Here is an 18294-nt window from a genome sequence, read left to right on the forward strand (position 1 = left end):
CAGTGGAGGAATAATTAACTGTGATCACGGACCTCCCTGGGGGTAAGGCACCCAGACCTGACGGGCTGACAGGCAAATTTTTATCAGGAATACAGAGCCTTATTAGCCCCCCATCTTATAGAGGTCTTGGAAGAGTCGCTAAATAACTTTTTCTTGCCCGAATCCATGCGGGAGGCCACCATCACCATATTGCTGAAACCCGGCAAACCTAGCAATGAATGTGGGTCCCATCGGCCGCTTTCACTTATGAATGTGGACACAAAACCGCCTGCTCCCATGAATGCCCCACGTTATTCACCAAGATCAAGCAGGGCTTATCCTGGACAGATCTACATCTCTCAACATCCGTCAACTATTCAACGTCCTCGCCAGACGTGACCCTAACTTGGGGCAGTAACAATCAATGCCCAGAAGGCATTCGATATGGTATCATGAGAATACTTATATGTAGTGCTGGATAAAACATGGCTGGACCCTAGGTAGGATCATGGTTAACTCCTGTGTCTTTGATAAATTTGAGCTGGAGAGAGGCACCTGTCAGGGATGCCCCTTATCCCACATTCTGTTCGCCTTAGCGATTGAGACGATGGGGGACTTTATCCGTGATCGCCATAGACAGTGGGGTATACATCTTTGGGGCCCTCCTGAAATAATTTCACTATATGCTGATGATGTTTTGCTATATATTCACAATCCACAAACAAATCTCGATCCAGTTATCTGTGATATAACACGATTTTGTGAATACTATGGATTTGCAATAAACTACACCAAGTCTGAAATCTTTCCCCTGACAAGTCATATAAAGGAGCCGCAGGGAGAATACCCCCTTAGCTGGGCCCCTGATGGCATCAAATACCTGGGAGTGATGGTGTCCAGGGAGGGCACTACCCTCTTGCGAGACAACTATGCCACACTAGAATGGAATGTCAAAGATAGACTGACTAGGTGGAGATCGCTATCAATAACGCTGGCGGGTAGACTGACCTTAATAAAGAGGATCCGTTACCCAAACTCTTCTACACATTCGGAAATGTCACACTCTGGCCAGGCAAACCCTTCATTAAACTGCATGGGATACTCGGGCAATTCCTATGGCATGCGGGTGCTGTCCAGAAAAAAAAGGTCAGACATGATGCTTCCATACTCTTAGGGGGGGGAAACACAGCACTGCACTTTGAAATATACTGGCTGGCGGCCCAGGCCAAGTTCGCTTCTCACTGGTACGGGGGCGAATCACACCCGCCTCATGTCGAATTGGAGGGTTTGGCAGCAGGGACATCGAAAATATAAAGAAGACTTTCCACATGACACGGTCATGGCGACGCTGACCGCTTGGCGCTCTCATCTTTGTCGGGGCAGGGGTAAAACATACTACAAGTGGCTTCCGCTGTGGAAACTATTCCCTGGGTTCGGGCCCACATGGGATGAGATGCTGATCACACAGTGGGATGGCTTGGGATAACGTGCTTTGGTGGCTATTTCCAGATGGGAGCTTTATTGCTCCGTAAACATGGCACAGTGGTTCAGTTACAGGTTACGTGCTGCAGTTGCGTCGTAGTGGCCCGATTATCCCACTGAATCCCCTAGAAACACAGAACTGGTGTATATAGCAAATTCCAAAGACTGCCGAGGGCTCCTCTCTACATTGTATAAAATGATACTGAATAAAGGGCCGGCAGTAACCCCAGTAGCGAGGGTCAAATGGGCAGAGAATATGGGCGTGGAGTTGTCGGATGCCCAGTGCAGAAACATGTGCTTGCATACTTAAAATGTATCCCTAAACTCCAGGTTTAAGCTCATGCAATTTAAACTATTAAACAGACCTGAATACACACCTGAGAGACTAGGAAAAATGCATAATAAGGGGAAGTTTGTGTCCGAGATACCGCTCTTGTAATGCTGATGACATGCATATGTTTTGGAGTTGCACCCATCTTGTGTGGTTTTGGGATGCTGTCCTGAAACCATTGTTGGACGTGGTGGGTTTTACGATAGAACTTTCCACACTGTGCCCACTATTCGGAATATGGCCTGTTTTTCCTACCAAGCGCCTCAAGCCGTTTTTGAGCATGAGGTTGTATGATTGCTAAAAAGTGTATATTGCAAAAGTGGAAAGACAAGAACCCACCAACGGCTAAGACATGGTTGGTCGACCTAACATGGGCCCAGAACTGTGAAGATGCGTATACCAAGACATTACCATATACCTCCAGACTAAAAGACACATGGGCGGAGTTACGATCCTATTTGGTCAACCAGACCCCCTTATGACCCTCTATTATCCCTACTGTCTGAACTCATAGATCCAATCTGTCGTCAAATCAAAGGTGGTATGTGTGAGTGTGGCGTAATTTTTGGTTCACAGATGTATGCCTACCTATTGTATCGCAAGCTCTGTGTCTGTAAAGCACTGCCTGTATGTACTGCACTAGATCCTCTCCAACGGTTGTTCTAGCTTGTATCTGCCAAGTTGAAATAAAAGTTTTTTAAAAAAATTATGAAATATTTCCTCCCAAACGGTGTAAGATCTAGCTCATTCAGCTGTTGAGATGTCCTGTAAAGTCCTTTTTTGTCTTACATATTACCTGGTTGCTACATTAATGTTTAATGAATGTGAACTTTTTCAACCTTGGAATGGTGATGGAGAGTGCTTGAACAGCTAATACAATGTATGTCACAGGTAAAATAAATGATCTCGGATTGCGTTGGGAATAATAAAAAGACTGCATTTTGTTATTCGGTATAAAGTGAAATGCTTGACTTAGTGAACACTTTCTCTAGAATTCTACACGGCTTTGTTTTCTTAACAACAAAAAAGTGAAAATGACTCTCACAGAGTGACTGCGCCCCTAGGACCCTTACACAGGAGTATGGACTCCTACGCCATAGAGCACCTTTTCACCATCCAACTGGAATGTCGTCGCTGGGTAGGAGTCTCATGTATTTATTAAGCAATGTTGGAGTGCACGCATGAACATGTACAACTCCCGTAACTGTCAGCTCTTTTGTTTGCTTAGGAATGTTTAACTTTTGTTAGAGGGGAGGGTGTGTACAGTGGCACCCCCAGACATTTTTCTAGTGGTGGCCTGATGAAGCCACAGGAAATCTTGGGGTGGCACACCAAAAAAAACACATAACTGAATTTCAGGAAATCTATTATGCCGATGTAGTATATAGTCCAGTTGAAATCTATGTATATATGAGAGTTAAGGAATTGCATATTGATATAGTTCCTTTTATTATTTAACAGTTAACTAATTAATGTATCTGATGGTCATAGACTAATACCAATATGGTTAACATTTTGAGTTCGTATTGTTACACACTACAAATAGCGCTGAAGTTGTGGAATGACAATAGCAACCTGAATCTCATGGGATTATACAATTACTGCAACCACAATTATTAATGCCGCCAAAATGTTGACGTTTTTTTCAAATGTCGACACCCTTTTCACGCCATATATATGTGGGGGTTTGGGTATATTTAATACATACACCGGGCCTGCTGGGTGTTCTCCCCCCGCATATAGATGGGGTCAAAATGGGGTCAAAATAAAAAAGTCAACATTTCAGGGGTCACAGTAATTTGGGCACGGCAAACACATAGGTCCAATCTAATGGCCGCCAGAAGCTGACCCAGATTACTTTGGCCTTCCCAAAAGCTACCTTCACCCTGATACTTGAAAGTCTGCCTACTGCCCAATGACCGAATATAATTTCGGTTTAAAAGCTCAATGGAAGTTGGCAATTCTGCATCAACTTCTGCACAGTCAACAAATTGTTGAAATGTAATGCATATCACATGACACAGGTAGATAAGTTGATTCAAAAGATAGGACCCTCAACTAGGATATCTGCATTCAACTTCACCAAACAGACACAGACAGCAGGGGCACCGCAAAGGGGAACAAACCACCCTTATAAAAATGCTGCCCCCCACCCCATCGGTCACCCTGTGAAAAACCCCCAAAAAACATGCCCAGTTCAGTTTTGCTTTTTGCCCGCGGCTGCCACCATCACATGTGAAAGAAGGCATTGGCAGAGCAGTGACAAGACCTCCCAGCCTCGGGATTACAAAGGTGGGCACCCATGTGCAAACATGAAGGCAAACACAGAGGAGAAGCCGTTGATCAAAACGACGAAAATGCAGGGCAACGTAATGGTTAGTGTCTCCAGCAATGTGAGATAGGGTTGCGACTGTGTGACCTGTCACTGCACCAGAAGCAACGACCCACACACCACTTCTCAAAATCACAGTGTGCGTCTGCATTCAGTGCTCACGCCTTTGAGGAGAACTCTGAGAAAACGAGTCGCAGTTTTGGGACTAGGACCAGAAATGTGTGTTTCCATTTGACAATCTAAAGCCATAATGAAGCTGCAAATGACAGAAGTAAATAATGCCAAAGTCAATACTTACCAGGCTCATTTGACATTGCAGACCAAGTAAGATACATTGTATAGAGAGTGATGACGGAGGACTGGAGGAGGCCAGACCGAGGCTGGTGTTCCTATGAAAATGGAAGGTAAAGCAAAGAGATTACAATTCTAGGAACCTGAGAAAGCACATTTTGCATAAATAATACACCCATTTTAATACATCTGTTAAAGGGATTTCCTCTGCCATGTGTTCTGGGTATGTAACTGTGTGAAATAGAGTTATTTCAGTATCCTTTGTGCATGGCCCTACCAGCTAGGATCACTGGCAGGGTTTGGGATCAACTGCAGCTTTTAGGCACCTAGGTTGAACCAAATGTATTCTGACTATAATTAAAACAAAATAGAACATCTGAGTTTCAGTTCAAACCACTACCAATTTATGGCGAGTGCAGAAGTGCAGTGCCTGAATGGTTCAGCAGGCTGCTTTTTATACAAAACGGAGGCTGTATCAACCTGGGTCATTCGTTATTCATTTGCAAAAGATAACGCAAATATGTTCAAACTACATACATAATAATACACCTAATCCTAAGAAGGCAGGACCAATTGCAAATTCGACAGATGTTCTTGCTATGTCAAGAGTCTTTACTTTGCTTTATGGCTCAATTGCATACTTTATCCTCCAGTTCACGGTCAGTGACTTATGTTTGAGGTCCTTAAACACAGAACCCACCTGTCCATCGTTCCATCAATGGTCACACTATTTGCGCAACCTTTTAAAGATAGCTTTCGTGCTTTCATCAAGAATGGAAGGGCTGAACATTATGATTCAGTGTGTAACTAACCTTTGCTTAGTGCGTTCAGTCTTTACATAGCATTTAGCTAAGAGAATGAAACCATATTGAAACAGCTTTTCTCACTTCGCTGAATGGGAGATCCTGTTTTTAATCTTATTCCACATAAGTTCATTAGTGAAGGCCATGTGCCTAAAACATGACCTCTACATAGACCCAGTCTTCTTTTGTCATAACACGTTTTTATAATGAATGACTGACAGAAAAAACCCCAAGAACACATTTCCATTTTGATTTATCAATGAAATGGACAAATTCAACCCCTTTTGAACATTGCTAAAAGAACAGGGTTTTGATCTCAAAAAGAGATTTGCTTAGGGCTAAGAAAAATGTACATTATTATTATATTCTAACAAACCCTCCTTTTACCTAATTCCTTTTCGCCTAAATCAGTTAGACTTTCAATATCTATGTCCATTGAATCCTGAATATGAATTTCTTCCATCATCGTGATATACATTTTATGACTATCCATGGGCAGGGTCTCTATCCTGTGGGTTATTTGGAATAAAGGATAGGCAACATTCATATAAGAGGTGTAGGATCGCCATGGGAGTTTAGACACCCTACTCAAACTTGAAAGGTTGCTATTAAGGGTAATATTACATATTTCAGGGTTTCGAATGGTAGTGTTAATCACTATGCTCCCAGGCAGGGCACGTGGTATATCCCAATTATTTATCAAACTCCTATGAAACTCAAAAAGTACAGCACATAATATTGGTCAATTAACTGGAACTGCATAATAAAAACGTATTCCTACGCCATCTCCACTCTGCAGGACATGTGAACAAAGCCAACAGTTTGTTCTATTAACCCCTTAAGTGCCAAGGACGAGGTATCTCGTCCTTGGGATTACCTCCCTGTTGCCAAGGACGAGATACCTTGTCCTTTTAGGCACTCTGTTTTGTGCGATCCCTGGATCACACAAAACTGTAATGCACAAAACTGTAATCCAACCCCGCTGGATTACCTTCAGTTTCACGTCGACGTGCATAATGCACGCCGACATGAAACTGTAAGTATTTTCACCGTGGCAGCCATTTTCGGCTGCTGCAGTGAAAACACAAGGTGAGTGTCCACCTTGCTCTGCCTTGATCTCCGGCTGTATTTCAAGCCGGAGATCAAGGCAGGTGTCGTTGGAAAGGGGAGATTCTCCCTTTTCCAACGACACCTTGTGTGAAACCATTACTGGTCACGGAACGGGCGCAGAGCGCTCGATCCTTGGCTAGCAGTACCCACTAGACCACCAGGGATTCCTCTTAGAAGCGGGGTTGGGGAGGTGCTTACTAGGTAAGGGCCCCCCCCCCCGAGGCCCCAAAGCATGTGGCCACAGGTATGAAGACCCCTGGGGGCAGATGGGTGATCATCTGGCCCCATGTTAGGGGACAAATGAAAAAAATAAAAAGCAAACCAAACAGGGATCGGGGGTGGGGGCCCACTAGCCACCATGTCTTTTTTTTAATATGAAAGGGTGGTGGCCCTCTCCCTCCTACCCCAAGTGCAAAGGGGGGCACCCCTTGTAGTCCTCCCTGGGGGCAGATGTCTGCCCCCAGGCAGGAGTACATAAGGTGGCCCCCATCCAATTGGAGGGCAGGGGAGGCACCAGAAAAGTGTGGGCAGGCCCCCCAAAGGATGGGGCCTGCAGTTTAGGGCCCCCATCTGCCCCTAAGGAATGGGCCTTAGGAAAAACATGGATGGTGTTGGGGGAGTGCCCCCCCCCACTAGACCACCAGGGAATTGTTTTTATGGAAAGTGGGTGTCCCTTCTCCCTCCCACCCAAAATGGACTGGGGGTCATTTAATGCAGCCCTCCCTGGGGGCAGTTATCGGCTCCTAGGAAGGGGTAACTGACCCCAGGGAGGGCTGCATGAGATGACCCCCTCTTACGCGAGTAAAGTTGAACTGCAGATGAGTGATTAAACTTTGAAACCAAAATACAATGCCTTTGACAGACTGGTCTGGCAGCGCATGTGTGCTCTATCCAAGGTCTCTGTATGGTATCCAGCTAAGAGTTGACAAAAGCGAAAGAGTGGCAAAGGATTGTGAATTAAAGTGGTCCTGTGACAGGGCAAGCAAAATCCTGCGCACAATCGAAACAGTAGAGAAAGCTTATGGCAAAGCTGATAGAGTTGGTCCGAGCCCGCCAGAGGGAGATCAACTGAAAGCTTTTAGTTAAAGAAAGTTTGGGTTAAAGTAGACAGATTGGTCCAGGCCTGGCGAAGGGAGACTGAATGAAGATTTTGTGTCAAAGTGGATCTGAGCCTGGCGGAGGGGGATCCGAGGTGAATAGTGATTCACCTAAGAAAATTGTGTATGTGTGAAATACAAAACGGAAAGGAACTTCATTGTTTGTTTGCGCCATAGGCCCTCTGAAAAAAGAGACTTTTAATGGCAAAGAGACTTTGCCATTCAAAGTCTCTTTGCCTCTCTCCAAGATTTCTCTTCACTGTCGGCCAATGATGCACTATCCACTCTCTCCTCTTCTATCTCCTCCTCTCTTAATCTACTTTACCCCCTTTCCTTCTTCCCCCCAACTCCGAAACCCTCTCAACCGTGGCTCTCTCCTCAACTTCTCTCTATGCGGCGTCTCCTCCGACGTCTTGAGAGACTCTGGCTCAAATCTCCTTCGTTTTCCAACCAAACCTCATATTTCTCTTACCACTCTCTTTACGACTCTTGTCTCGCCTCGGCTAAACGCTCCTACTACTCTAACCTTCTCCACTCCCAAGCCACCCACCCTCGCCGCATCTTCCAAACTCTCTCTCGACTTCTCGCCCCTCCTAACCCTGATCCCTCTACCTCTTCCACCCTTTCTCCATCCGACTTTGCTAACTTCTCCTCCAAGATGCTTGCCCTTCGGCAAAAAAAAACAATTTCTCCTCTTATTCCCCCGCTTCTCCTTCTCCCCTCTCCCCCTCATCCTGCATGTCCGACTTCTCGCCTGTCTCCCCTTCTGACGTCTCCATTCTCCTTTCCAAAGCCCATCCCACGTCTGCTCCAACTGACCCTCTCCCCTCCCTTCTTATCCCTGAGATCTACCCTCTTCCTATTCCCTACTTAACTTCCTTCTTCAACACCTGCCTTTCCTCAGCTACCTTCCCCTCTGCTTTCAAGTATGCCACCATCATTCCGATTCTGAAGAAACCTTCTGCTGATCCCCTTCTCACCTCTAACTTCCGTCCTATCTCTCTTCTCCCATTCCTCTCTAAGTTACTCGAGCGCCTCGCCTACTCTCAGCTCTCAACCTTTGTCACCAATCTCTCTCTCCTACCCCCTCTCAATCTGGCTTCTGTCGTAAACTTTCCTGAAACTGCCCTCACCTACATCCTTAACTCCCTCCTGCCCGCTCGACACTCTAAGTCAGTGGTCTTCAAACTTTTTTGGCCTGGGCCCCCCTGAGCAAAATGTGGGCAGGCCGGGCCCCCCCAAATGTGCCAGATGAGCTTTTGCACGCCATCACTGTACCCTACTCCCAGTACAGACCCTGGCCTATCCCCACCCTGCTCCCGCCACTATCCCAGTGCTCCCGCTCATCCTGCTCCCACCACAGTCCCATAACACAATCATACACGCACCCATACACATATTTAAATAAAAAATAAATCACCATAAACGTACCTTCTGCAGCGGCCTGCGCGTGGTTGCTAAAATGCCCCGCTCCAGCTTGCTCCGCCCGTATGTGCGAGGAGGCGCAGGAGCACCCTCTCGCACATACATACATGCAGTGCCCCAGCCAACATTTCCAATGAGCTATGCAAGGCTGGCGAAGCAAAAGGCCCCCAGCGTTACATGGCTCAGTGATCATGTGCGGCTGGGGAACTGAACTGTCAAAGGCAAACAGTGTTTCCCTTTGACAGTTCAGCCAGCCCAGGAGTACTCCCTCGGCTGGAAAAAGCAGCCTAGGGAGTGCTCAGTGTTTCACTGGGCTGGCTCCTCGGCTCCTCCATAATGGGTGAGGGGGCCAGTGGGTGGACGTCCCCTCACCCATTATGGATGAGCCGCCAGACTTGGACTGGCCTATAGGGCAATAAGGCGATGACCGTACCAAAAATGCAAAATGCTAGTGTAGGACAGTCAAAATGGGCCACTTTTTTGGCCAATGTGGGCAAGTTTGAGGAGTTACTTCACTATGCAGCTAGTAGTTTTGACCATTATTGCTGAATCAACATTCTTTAAATATCACAATTAGTTTACATTTTAACAAAAAACACCCCCTTGGGTACTATTCAAACAGGACTGAATATCCATTTGCAACTGCTGGCCACTTTTTCCATTGGTGCCTAAGGCCGTTTTATGGTCCAGTCTGACCATGTGAGCTGCCCGTGCCCATTTCCTACAATCTAAAAAAAAAATATATATATTTTTTTTTTTACACATTTCATGCTGGGCTCTTGCGCCCCCCCCCCCTCGGATGCGGCACGCCCCACAGTTTGAAGACTTCTGCTCTGAGCAATCCTCTGTCTTTAATCTTCTTGACCTCTCTGCTGCCTTCGACACTGTCGATCACCCCCTTCTTCTCAACACTCTTTCTTCCTTTGGATTCAAAGGCTCTGTTCTTAACTGGCTATCCTCTTACCTCTCCTCCTGCTCTTTTACTGTTTCCTGGGGAGGCTGGCCCCCTCCAACCCAGCCTCTGGAATACAGCGTACCCCAAGGTTCGGTGCCTGGCCCTTTCCTTTCCTCACTCTACACCTCCCTCCTTGCCCCTGTTATCTCCTCGTTTAGCATTTCCTATCATTTCGATGCTGACAATACTCAGCTCTTCCTTTCCTTCTCTTCCTTCTCTACCAACCTCCACCTGAAACTCTCTTCCTGTTTTACTGCCATAAAAAACGAGATGTCTTCCCGCTTTCTTTCCCTCAACACTGACAAGACTGAAGTTGTATTCTTCCCCTCCAACTATCTTCCCCCTCCCTCTCCTCCACCTTTCATTCACTTTCCTCCTTCTAATCTCCCTATCTCCGCCCACACTCATTCACTTTGACTCCTCTCTCTCTTTTTCCTACCATATCTCTCTCACCTCTCGTGCTTGTCGCTATACCTCTTTAATATTTGCAAAGTCTGCGCCTCTCTCACTTTCCATGTTACTAAACCTTTAATCTCCTCCCTCATCTTCTCTAGCCTCTTCTACTGCTCCTCCTTACTCTTTGGACTACCTACTTCTCATCTCGCCCCCCTCAAATCTATCTACCATTCTGCCATCCGTACCTTCCGTCTCCTTACCCCCTGTGACTCCATCTCTGCTTCCCTTTCCTCCCTTGGCTGGCTTCCCTTTCACTTCCAACTTAAATTTCATTTTCTCCTCTTGGTCTTTAAATCTCTCCATGGTCTTGCTCCCCCTTATCTCTCCTCCCTCCTCTCTTTCTACTCTCCCTCCCGCTCCCTTCGTTCTGCTGACCACTTCCTTCTCACTGTTCCTCCATCCCCTTGTGCCTCCTCCCATTTCTGCTCCTTCCAGCTCCTAGCCCCCCTGCACTGGAACTCCTTACCTCTCTCAATCTGCTCTATTCCTACCTTCTCCCCATTCCGCACTTCCCTTAAATCTCTCCTTCTCCATTCCCCGCCATGAAACTCCTTGCCCCTTCTTGCTCTCCCTCCTTCCTTTATCTTTTTTCCCCTTGATCATCTCCCTCCCCCTCCCCCACCACCCCACTCTCACCCCTTTTCCCCTTCCGTTTCCCTCCTCCTTCTCCTCCTCACCCCTCCCTCTCAGTCCTACTGCACTATTCTCCCTCTTCCCTTCAGTTTAATTGCTCTTCTTACTGTTTTGTTGGACTAATTCATATTTGTAATTTGCTTCTACTGTTATGTTGTTATATGTATCAAGTTGTTAAAATGTTCAGCACTTTGATGTAAAGCGCTATATAAACAAAATAAATACAAATACTTTGAATGGCAAATAAACTTTGGCACAGAAGGGCATTATGTTGAAGTTGTGCTAGAGAAGCCAGAGACTGTGCTAAGCTCGAGTGTGCCACCTTGTCCCGTGCTGAAAACGTGGAGAAGGGAAGTCAATGGCTTCAATATCCTGACTTACCATTTCATGAACACTTTTCTTTTGCATAACATTGTTTCCCACACTATTTGTATTCAGAGGTAAGGATTGGTAATAGGTTTATTAGTATAGGCCCTTTTATTGTGACAAGACACCACTAAGACTGCGTTATTATTTGATGGTCGTAGCTTGCTCCCATCTTTAGATTTAGGATTAGATGGGTGTTTTTCAAACCCAATTCAAGTTCAATAAACACCCTTGAACTGTGGTCACTTGTGTTTGTCTTACTGTTGATACCATACCTTCCTTACAGGGCAGAGGGATAGCCTGTGAGAAAAATAGTGCAGGTGTAGGTAAGGTGGAGGATGTAGAAGACAATGATGAATGCAGATCCCGGTGTGGCAGCAGCCCAGCTCCGAGTGTAGTTCTACCAAGCGCCCCAGAAGGTGCACAACCGCCTTCGCCCAGCAGAGGGCTCTATCTGTTCACCACCCTCCCAGCCACACAATACCAAACCCAACCTATCTGCCTTCACCCGCCACAGCGCCACCCCCATATCAAACAACACCTAACACTACAACTTCACAGGATAGAAAGCCCCAGAAAGTATAAGAAGAGTCATTAGAAGCACCACAAGCAGAAATGGCACAGTGGAGAGCTCTTAGAAAAGGGAGGAGCAAACAGGGGTGTGGCCTGGACGAGTGGAGGGCAGAGATATTTTGTTTAGATTGGACAGCACTGCAATAAAGGAAGTGCACATTGAGAAAGGGAAGGGCAGTGACAGAGGAGCATAGAGTGTAGGTTATGGGACAGTGAGGTCGGGAGGGGATGCAGACCGAGAGTTGCAGGAAGGACAATGGGACACCATGGATGAGTTAGAGGATGAAGAACAGGTGCAGGAGGCACCAGCAACAACCCCAAGGGTGGACAGTTTGTGGCCTCTGCAGTTAAGGAACAGATTCGGGCAGGTGGCAGTGGGCAGGAAAAAGGGAAGTGATGGGCAAAAGGCATGACGTGAAGTGGGTGCGCAGTTGCCGTTATTGCAGAATGGCCCAGGGAGGGCACAATATGTACCCTGGGCCTAGATGGATAAGAACAGCCTGATTAAGGTGCTCCCGCCCCTTACGGCGGGGGCTGGGAAGTATATCTATGTGTACAAGAAACAGACTGATGGAATTCCTTTAGCTGTGGGAGATATAAAAAACTTGCTTGAAGCGATGGTGGGAGACTGGGCTGGAGATATGTGGATTAAGGCGGGATATCCAGGAGTTAATCTAGATGATGACACACATGATGGGGCACCCTTTAATAATATCAGAGCCCAGGTGTGGGACGCCTTGTGGCTAGCATACCCAGATACACCAGATTTGCAGTCCATAATGCAGTACCCAATGGGGGATGAAGAAGACCCTGCTCAGAACATTTTAAAAGTGCAGGAGATGTGGAGAGCGGGGATTTCCCAAGGAAGTACAAAAAGCACTTGAGAAGATTGTGGGCAAAGAGGCGAAGGCGGTGTGCCGAAATACAGACTATAATTATACAGCACTGAAAATGAATTAAAAAGAGGGAGAAGGAAACAGCACAAAGGGTGCAGGCGGAGGAAGTGAAACTGGTACAGAAGAAGCTCGCAAAAATAGTACTTGAAGTGGCGATAACAACAGCACCACAAACAGAGTTGGCAGAACAGACGCCAGCGCGGACGGACGTCAGAATAGCAGCATTCTGGCCAGGCAGATGGCAAGGGCAGTGGAAAGGTGGACCATATCCTGAGTGGTATCAAGGAATTCTGCAGCGTGGGAGAGATGGGGCTGGAGGGGGCAGAGGAGGATTTGGAGGAATGGGACCGAGAGGGGGAGCGGGCCCAGCTCAGTGTTGGGGGTACAGGAAGTGGGGGTCACTTTGTGGGGGAATACAGAAGCGGGATGCAAACGGGATATAATCCATATGCCCCAACAACAGCAACACTTCCCTTCACCCCCTATGGCCATGTGCATACCATATGAAATACACCAGGCATACACACAGTTAACCGCTGCAGCCCCCACAGGCGCTGATGCCGGCCCAGGCAAATGTCCAAATGCAAGCAGCAAAGCAAACCCAATCATATGGAGGGCCCGCACCTACTAATAGCACTGTTCCGAATGGGACAGTGTCACCATATAGGGGGATGAGTGTCGGGGGAGGGTATCCTTTCACGTTCCCGGGTACCAATACATATCCTGATTTGGACAGCCCACTGATAGCCCTTGCGTTCCCAGTCCTGTCCAGGACTACCCACCCTGATGAGGAACCCTTGATGGCCACTGAGATAGGTAATAAATAATTCATCTTTATGGTCAACACGGGTGCCACTAAATCATGCATCAGTGAGGGAAACTTCCACTATCAGGTACAACTGTCGACGCGCAAGGCTTCTCTGGGGCTGTCGCAACGGTTCCATACACAGACGAGGTATCAATCAAAATAGGAGGAAAAGTGGTGCGTGCACCCTTACTATATTCAGAAACCTCCCCAGTAAATTTGCTCAGGCATGATATCCTGAGCAAATTGAACATGACCATCTCCTTTACACATCAATGGATAGTGTGCCACCCCAGGGATGATATGATATGGCATTTATAACGCGCCTATATACAAGTGTTTCAAGGCGCGATGTGTGCAATGAGAGCAATGGTGATCATTCAGGGCAGGGGAGGAGAGGTGGTTGTCCACGGCATCCCTGTTGACCCTGATCTGTTTGTTTATGGGATCGTGTTTTTACTTGACAATGCCCCAGATTGGTAAAGCATGATGGTGGGTACCATCTGATTATATCTTCAGGCCTGTTGAGGCCCCCAAACTTGTGGCAGGGACTATACTCTCGTTGGATTTACAGGGCTTGGTGATAGTGACAAAGAGAACTGTTGTGGTGGGAACAAATTCAGATGGGTGTGAATGGTGAATAGTGTTGTTTATTGACCCAACAGTACCCCTAAAAAAAGTAACAGATACAGAGCTGTTTGGAGATCAGGCTGACGGTGGGGAAATAATATGGGATATCTGCGTTCCCTGTGAGATTATGGTGCAATATTGTAAGGTGCAATGTTCCCTGATGGCTCTTGTCACCCCACCCTCCTTCACTGACAAAGAACTAGAGCAGGTCCCTGTGCGACTATGGACAACCAACGCCCATGAGGTGGGGTTCTTGCAGGGAGTTAGTCCTGTGAGAATAACGCTCAAACCAAGCGCAGTACTGCCTCAGCTAAAGCAATATCCCTTGTCCAAAGAAGCAGAGGAAGGAATACAGGACACCATCACTGCAGTCCTTAACCAAGAAATTGTTGTAACTTACACTCTTGTCATGTTTTGAGAGGTGTTTCCGGAACCGGAGGTGGTTCTCCTTGAGTTTCAGGGAGGCAGGAAGGCTGTTCCAGAGAGGCCCCTGCCGAAGAGAGTGATCTGCCACCAACTCGTGTGACTTGTCACCATGGCGTTTAAAAGTCACACACGCACACTTCTCAGACACACACACACATGTGCACCATACATGTACATGACAGCAGCACCCATCCCTCACCCCCCCTCCATGTCCAAGAACAGAGACTGGCATGCATTCATGTGTGCATTCTGCATACAGCTCCCCATGTTGCATTGGAACACATGCACCATCCATGTGGTTCACACATTACTGGTCTGACATGCATGACCATGATGTCCCTGCAAGCACACATCCATACATGGCCTATGTCACATATACAGGCAAGTATCAGACTACCGGCCCACTGCAACATGCCCTGTCTCACACATCAATGCTTTCCCACTTACCGCTCAACTCCAGGCGGGTCTGCCTCTGAAGGATCTGGGCGTGGAGCGCTGGGGCTATGTGTTCCAGGACCCTCATCTGGATGTTACTCATGCTGCCCCGGCCCCCCTCCGCGAGGCAGAGGGCCTTGTAGAGGATCCTGGACCTCAGGTCCTCCCAGCGCTTCTTGACGTGCTTAATGTCGCGGGTTGCCACCTCCTCTGCGTTGATGGCAACCACTGAGTCCTCCCAGATCCTCTCCCGTCCTTCCTTGTTGGCGCGTGATGTTCCGAAGAGGGCATCATAATGCCCCAGGACATGCTCCACCAGGATACCAACTTCCTTCTCACTTAAGCTGGTGGCCCTCTGCCTCTCTGACTGGGGGTCGCTAGTGGTCTCAGATGGTGTTTGCCCCGACATGGCGACCCCCGAGGCAGGCGTGGGTGGGCAACTGGTTCCTGGGGCTGGGCTGTGGAGCGATGTTATCCCAGTCGGGAGTCTTCTGTTCCAGCAGGGGTGGACACAGCAACTGGACCCCTGCAGATGGCTGATGTGCAGGCACCAAATAGCAGGGCATGTGGGCAGCAGGCAGACAGCAGCAGATCGCTGGTGGGAGCGTGCTCGGGGCACTTGGGGGCAGGAAAATGGCCTTTTGGGCAGGAGCGTGGTCTTCCGTGTGTATTCGCGTGGCCAGCTTGATACGGAGTGATTTGGCACGTGAAAAAATTGCACGTCAGCGTGTAATCCGAATAAAAGCCCTTAGCGCGTCTGTGACGTTACACGCGAAGGCGTTGCCCACAACACGGGTGCATAGTGAATCAGCACGTGAGAAAACTGCACGTCAACGTGCTATTGTAGGAAAGGGCCTTAGCGCGTAAGCGACGTTTCACGTGTGGGCTGGCTTAAACGGTACGAGTATCACGCTATTTCCTTGTACATGCTTTTTGTGGAGAGCGAGCGGGTGTACTTTGTACTTCTCGTCGGTTCACACGCGATTACTTCACAAGGTTTCCAGTTCGTACTTCCTGTTTCCTCAGACTGCGTTCTTTTCTTCTTTTGGCGGGGGTGTTGCCTACACGCACATGCGCGTCTTTTTCACATTCTTTTTCAAGGCAGACGGTGAGTCACGCACGTATTTCCAACTGTGGTTGCCCCCGTGTGTCGCGTACCCCTTCAGTGGTCATTGTAGGCTGCGTGTAACACAAGTATGCTTATTTTTGTGTTTCTGGGTGCCACAGCGTAGTGCGTGTTTATTTTTCCACGCACGTGAACTACCAGGGGTTGCGTGCACGTGTGCTTTTGTTTTTGGGGTGCCTGTGCGTTTGCATGACCCGTCATCTTCCCCCAGGGGTCACATGCAGCCTTGCCAGAGCACTAGGGTACGAATTCCATCTAGTACCCTAACCCTTTCACCCCAATTGCCCAGGACAATTGTTTACTGGAACTCCCATACGCACAACAACATCAGTGCCATGGTTGGGAGGCGACCAAGCAGTAAGGGAGGCAAAGGTGGCCGACCTCCAAAAGGTGGGCGTGGTGGGCGCGGTAGGGGACGTGGCCAGGATTTGCAGGGTGCCCCTAGACCCCCGTGTGTGGAGGAGCAATCAGGCACACCCATGGCCCCCCACCATGGTTGTGGGAAACGTAGTTGACACCATCCCAGCTCAGCCCTTGTTGGACCGGCCCATTTTTGCACCTGAACCGGCACAGGATGACTCCCAGGCTGACTTCCAGGTCAGCAAGTCTAAGCCACGTGTGGCGGTGCAAGTTGCTGTCACAATGCCACGTGGATCTGGGGCAGCAATGTCATCTGCTGCCCCAAGTAGGCAGGGTGGGGAGGCTGCAGGGGCAGATGCAGCTCTATCCACCCCAGCTCTGAGTCTCCCAGCCGGGACAGCGTCGGTCCAGATCCATCAAACCGACGTTGACCCTGCCAACATCACTCTGCAGCCAATGCCTGCATCAAGACCTATGGTCATTGTGCCTTCGCACAGTTCTAGGACCCAGTTCTCCTGCGCTTCTGCCCCTACTGACCAGAGCGGCGTAAGCCACTCAGGATCCGCACCACCTTTGAAAAAGAAGAAGTGTGCTTTGGCACTACAGGCTGAGACCCCAGACACGGCTACACACTCCGGCACGTCAAGGAAGCCTAGCGTTAATGATGCCGAACTTGATGCACTTGTGGCCTATGTGTCGGCACATAGCCGCGAAATGGTGGTGACTGCAGGGTGCAAGACCATACCTGGTCAACGTAGGGCACACTGGCAGACCATCGCGGACCACATTAGTGCCCTTGGATTTGTGAGGCGCACAGCTGATGATTGCTACAAGCGGTGGAATGACCTGAAACGCAGAGCAAAGAACAAGCTGGCCTCAAATCATGCCTCTACTCTGGTGACTGGCGGTGGGTCTCCACCAGAGGACAACCAACTCACTGAACACGAGTCTGTTGCTGGAACCTTCGTCACAGAGGAACAGATCCAAGGCGTGGGAGACCTACCAGATTACGACGCATTGTCCGGTGAGTGCCCATGCATGTGTGTGTAATCCATGTGTATGTTGTTTGGGTGACGGGTTCTGATTGAGTGCCAGGCAAGGGTGTGTACTCCCGAGTGGTATGGGTCACCCATGTGCTTCCTCCAAAACATTCAGAGGCCTTGGATTTGGGTATGACAGTATCCCTTCTGCCCACAGAAGCCAATTGGCGCCACATTACTGCAGTTGCCCTTGAACTGTCATCTTGCAACAATATTGTTCTGAATTTTTCAGTGTTCATTCAGGCTGATTGTTTCAGTTCTCCCATTTTTGCAACACATTTTTCAGCCCTAATGCCACATATGTGACATGCTTCTGTCATTGATTACACCCCACATTGGCCCACATTTGTTACCTTGTTATGTGAATGATTAGACCATTCAGGCTGATTGAGTATTGGCCTGCTCACATTAATTTTTGGGGCCTGTTTGAATGGGGAACATGATAGTTGTTTCCTGTCATGTTGAAGTGACCAACCATTGATGTGTACATCTGCCTGCAATCACTGTATTATTGTACACTGGATGTGTTGCAGTGTGTGGCACATGCGCATTTTGTCACACTATTTAGCATGTTTCATCTCATCATGTCCATCTCACATGGATGGGTGACAGTACTCATTCACTGACATATGGCTGTACTTGGCATGTAGCCTAGCCATGGTACATTTGACATCTGTGTGCTGGCATGTGTCATGTATGTGTATTGGACATGCCACTCACAGGCTAATGTGTGATGCCAGTGC

At 48.2% G+C, this 18294-nt stretch overlaps 1 protein-coding gene across 4 annotated transcripts in view; it reads right to left on the reverse strand.

The window, feature by feature from the left end:
* Positions 1-18294, reverse strand: part of SERINC3 (serine incorporator 3) — a 967471-nt gene that overhangs the window by 564680 nt on the left and 384497 nt on the right. For all 4 annotated transcript variants that reach the window (XM_069651326.1, XM_069651327.1, XM_069651323.1 and 1 more), the window contains exon 7: positions 4423-4513. In XM_069651326.1, coding sequence (XP_069507427.1) covers positions 4423-4513 — 91 coding nt within the window. The remainder of the gene's footprint in view (positions 1-4422; positions 4514-18294) is intronic.

The sequence above is a fragment of the Ambystoma mexicanum genome, chromosome 3p, assembly GCF_040938575.1.
Source record: "Ambystoma mexicanum isolate Mex_15411 chromosome 3p, UKY_AmexF1_1, whole genome shotgun sequence".
Taxonomy (NCBI): Eukaryota; Metazoa; Chordata; class Amphibia; order Caudata; family Ambystomatidae; genus Ambystoma; species Ambystoma mexicanum.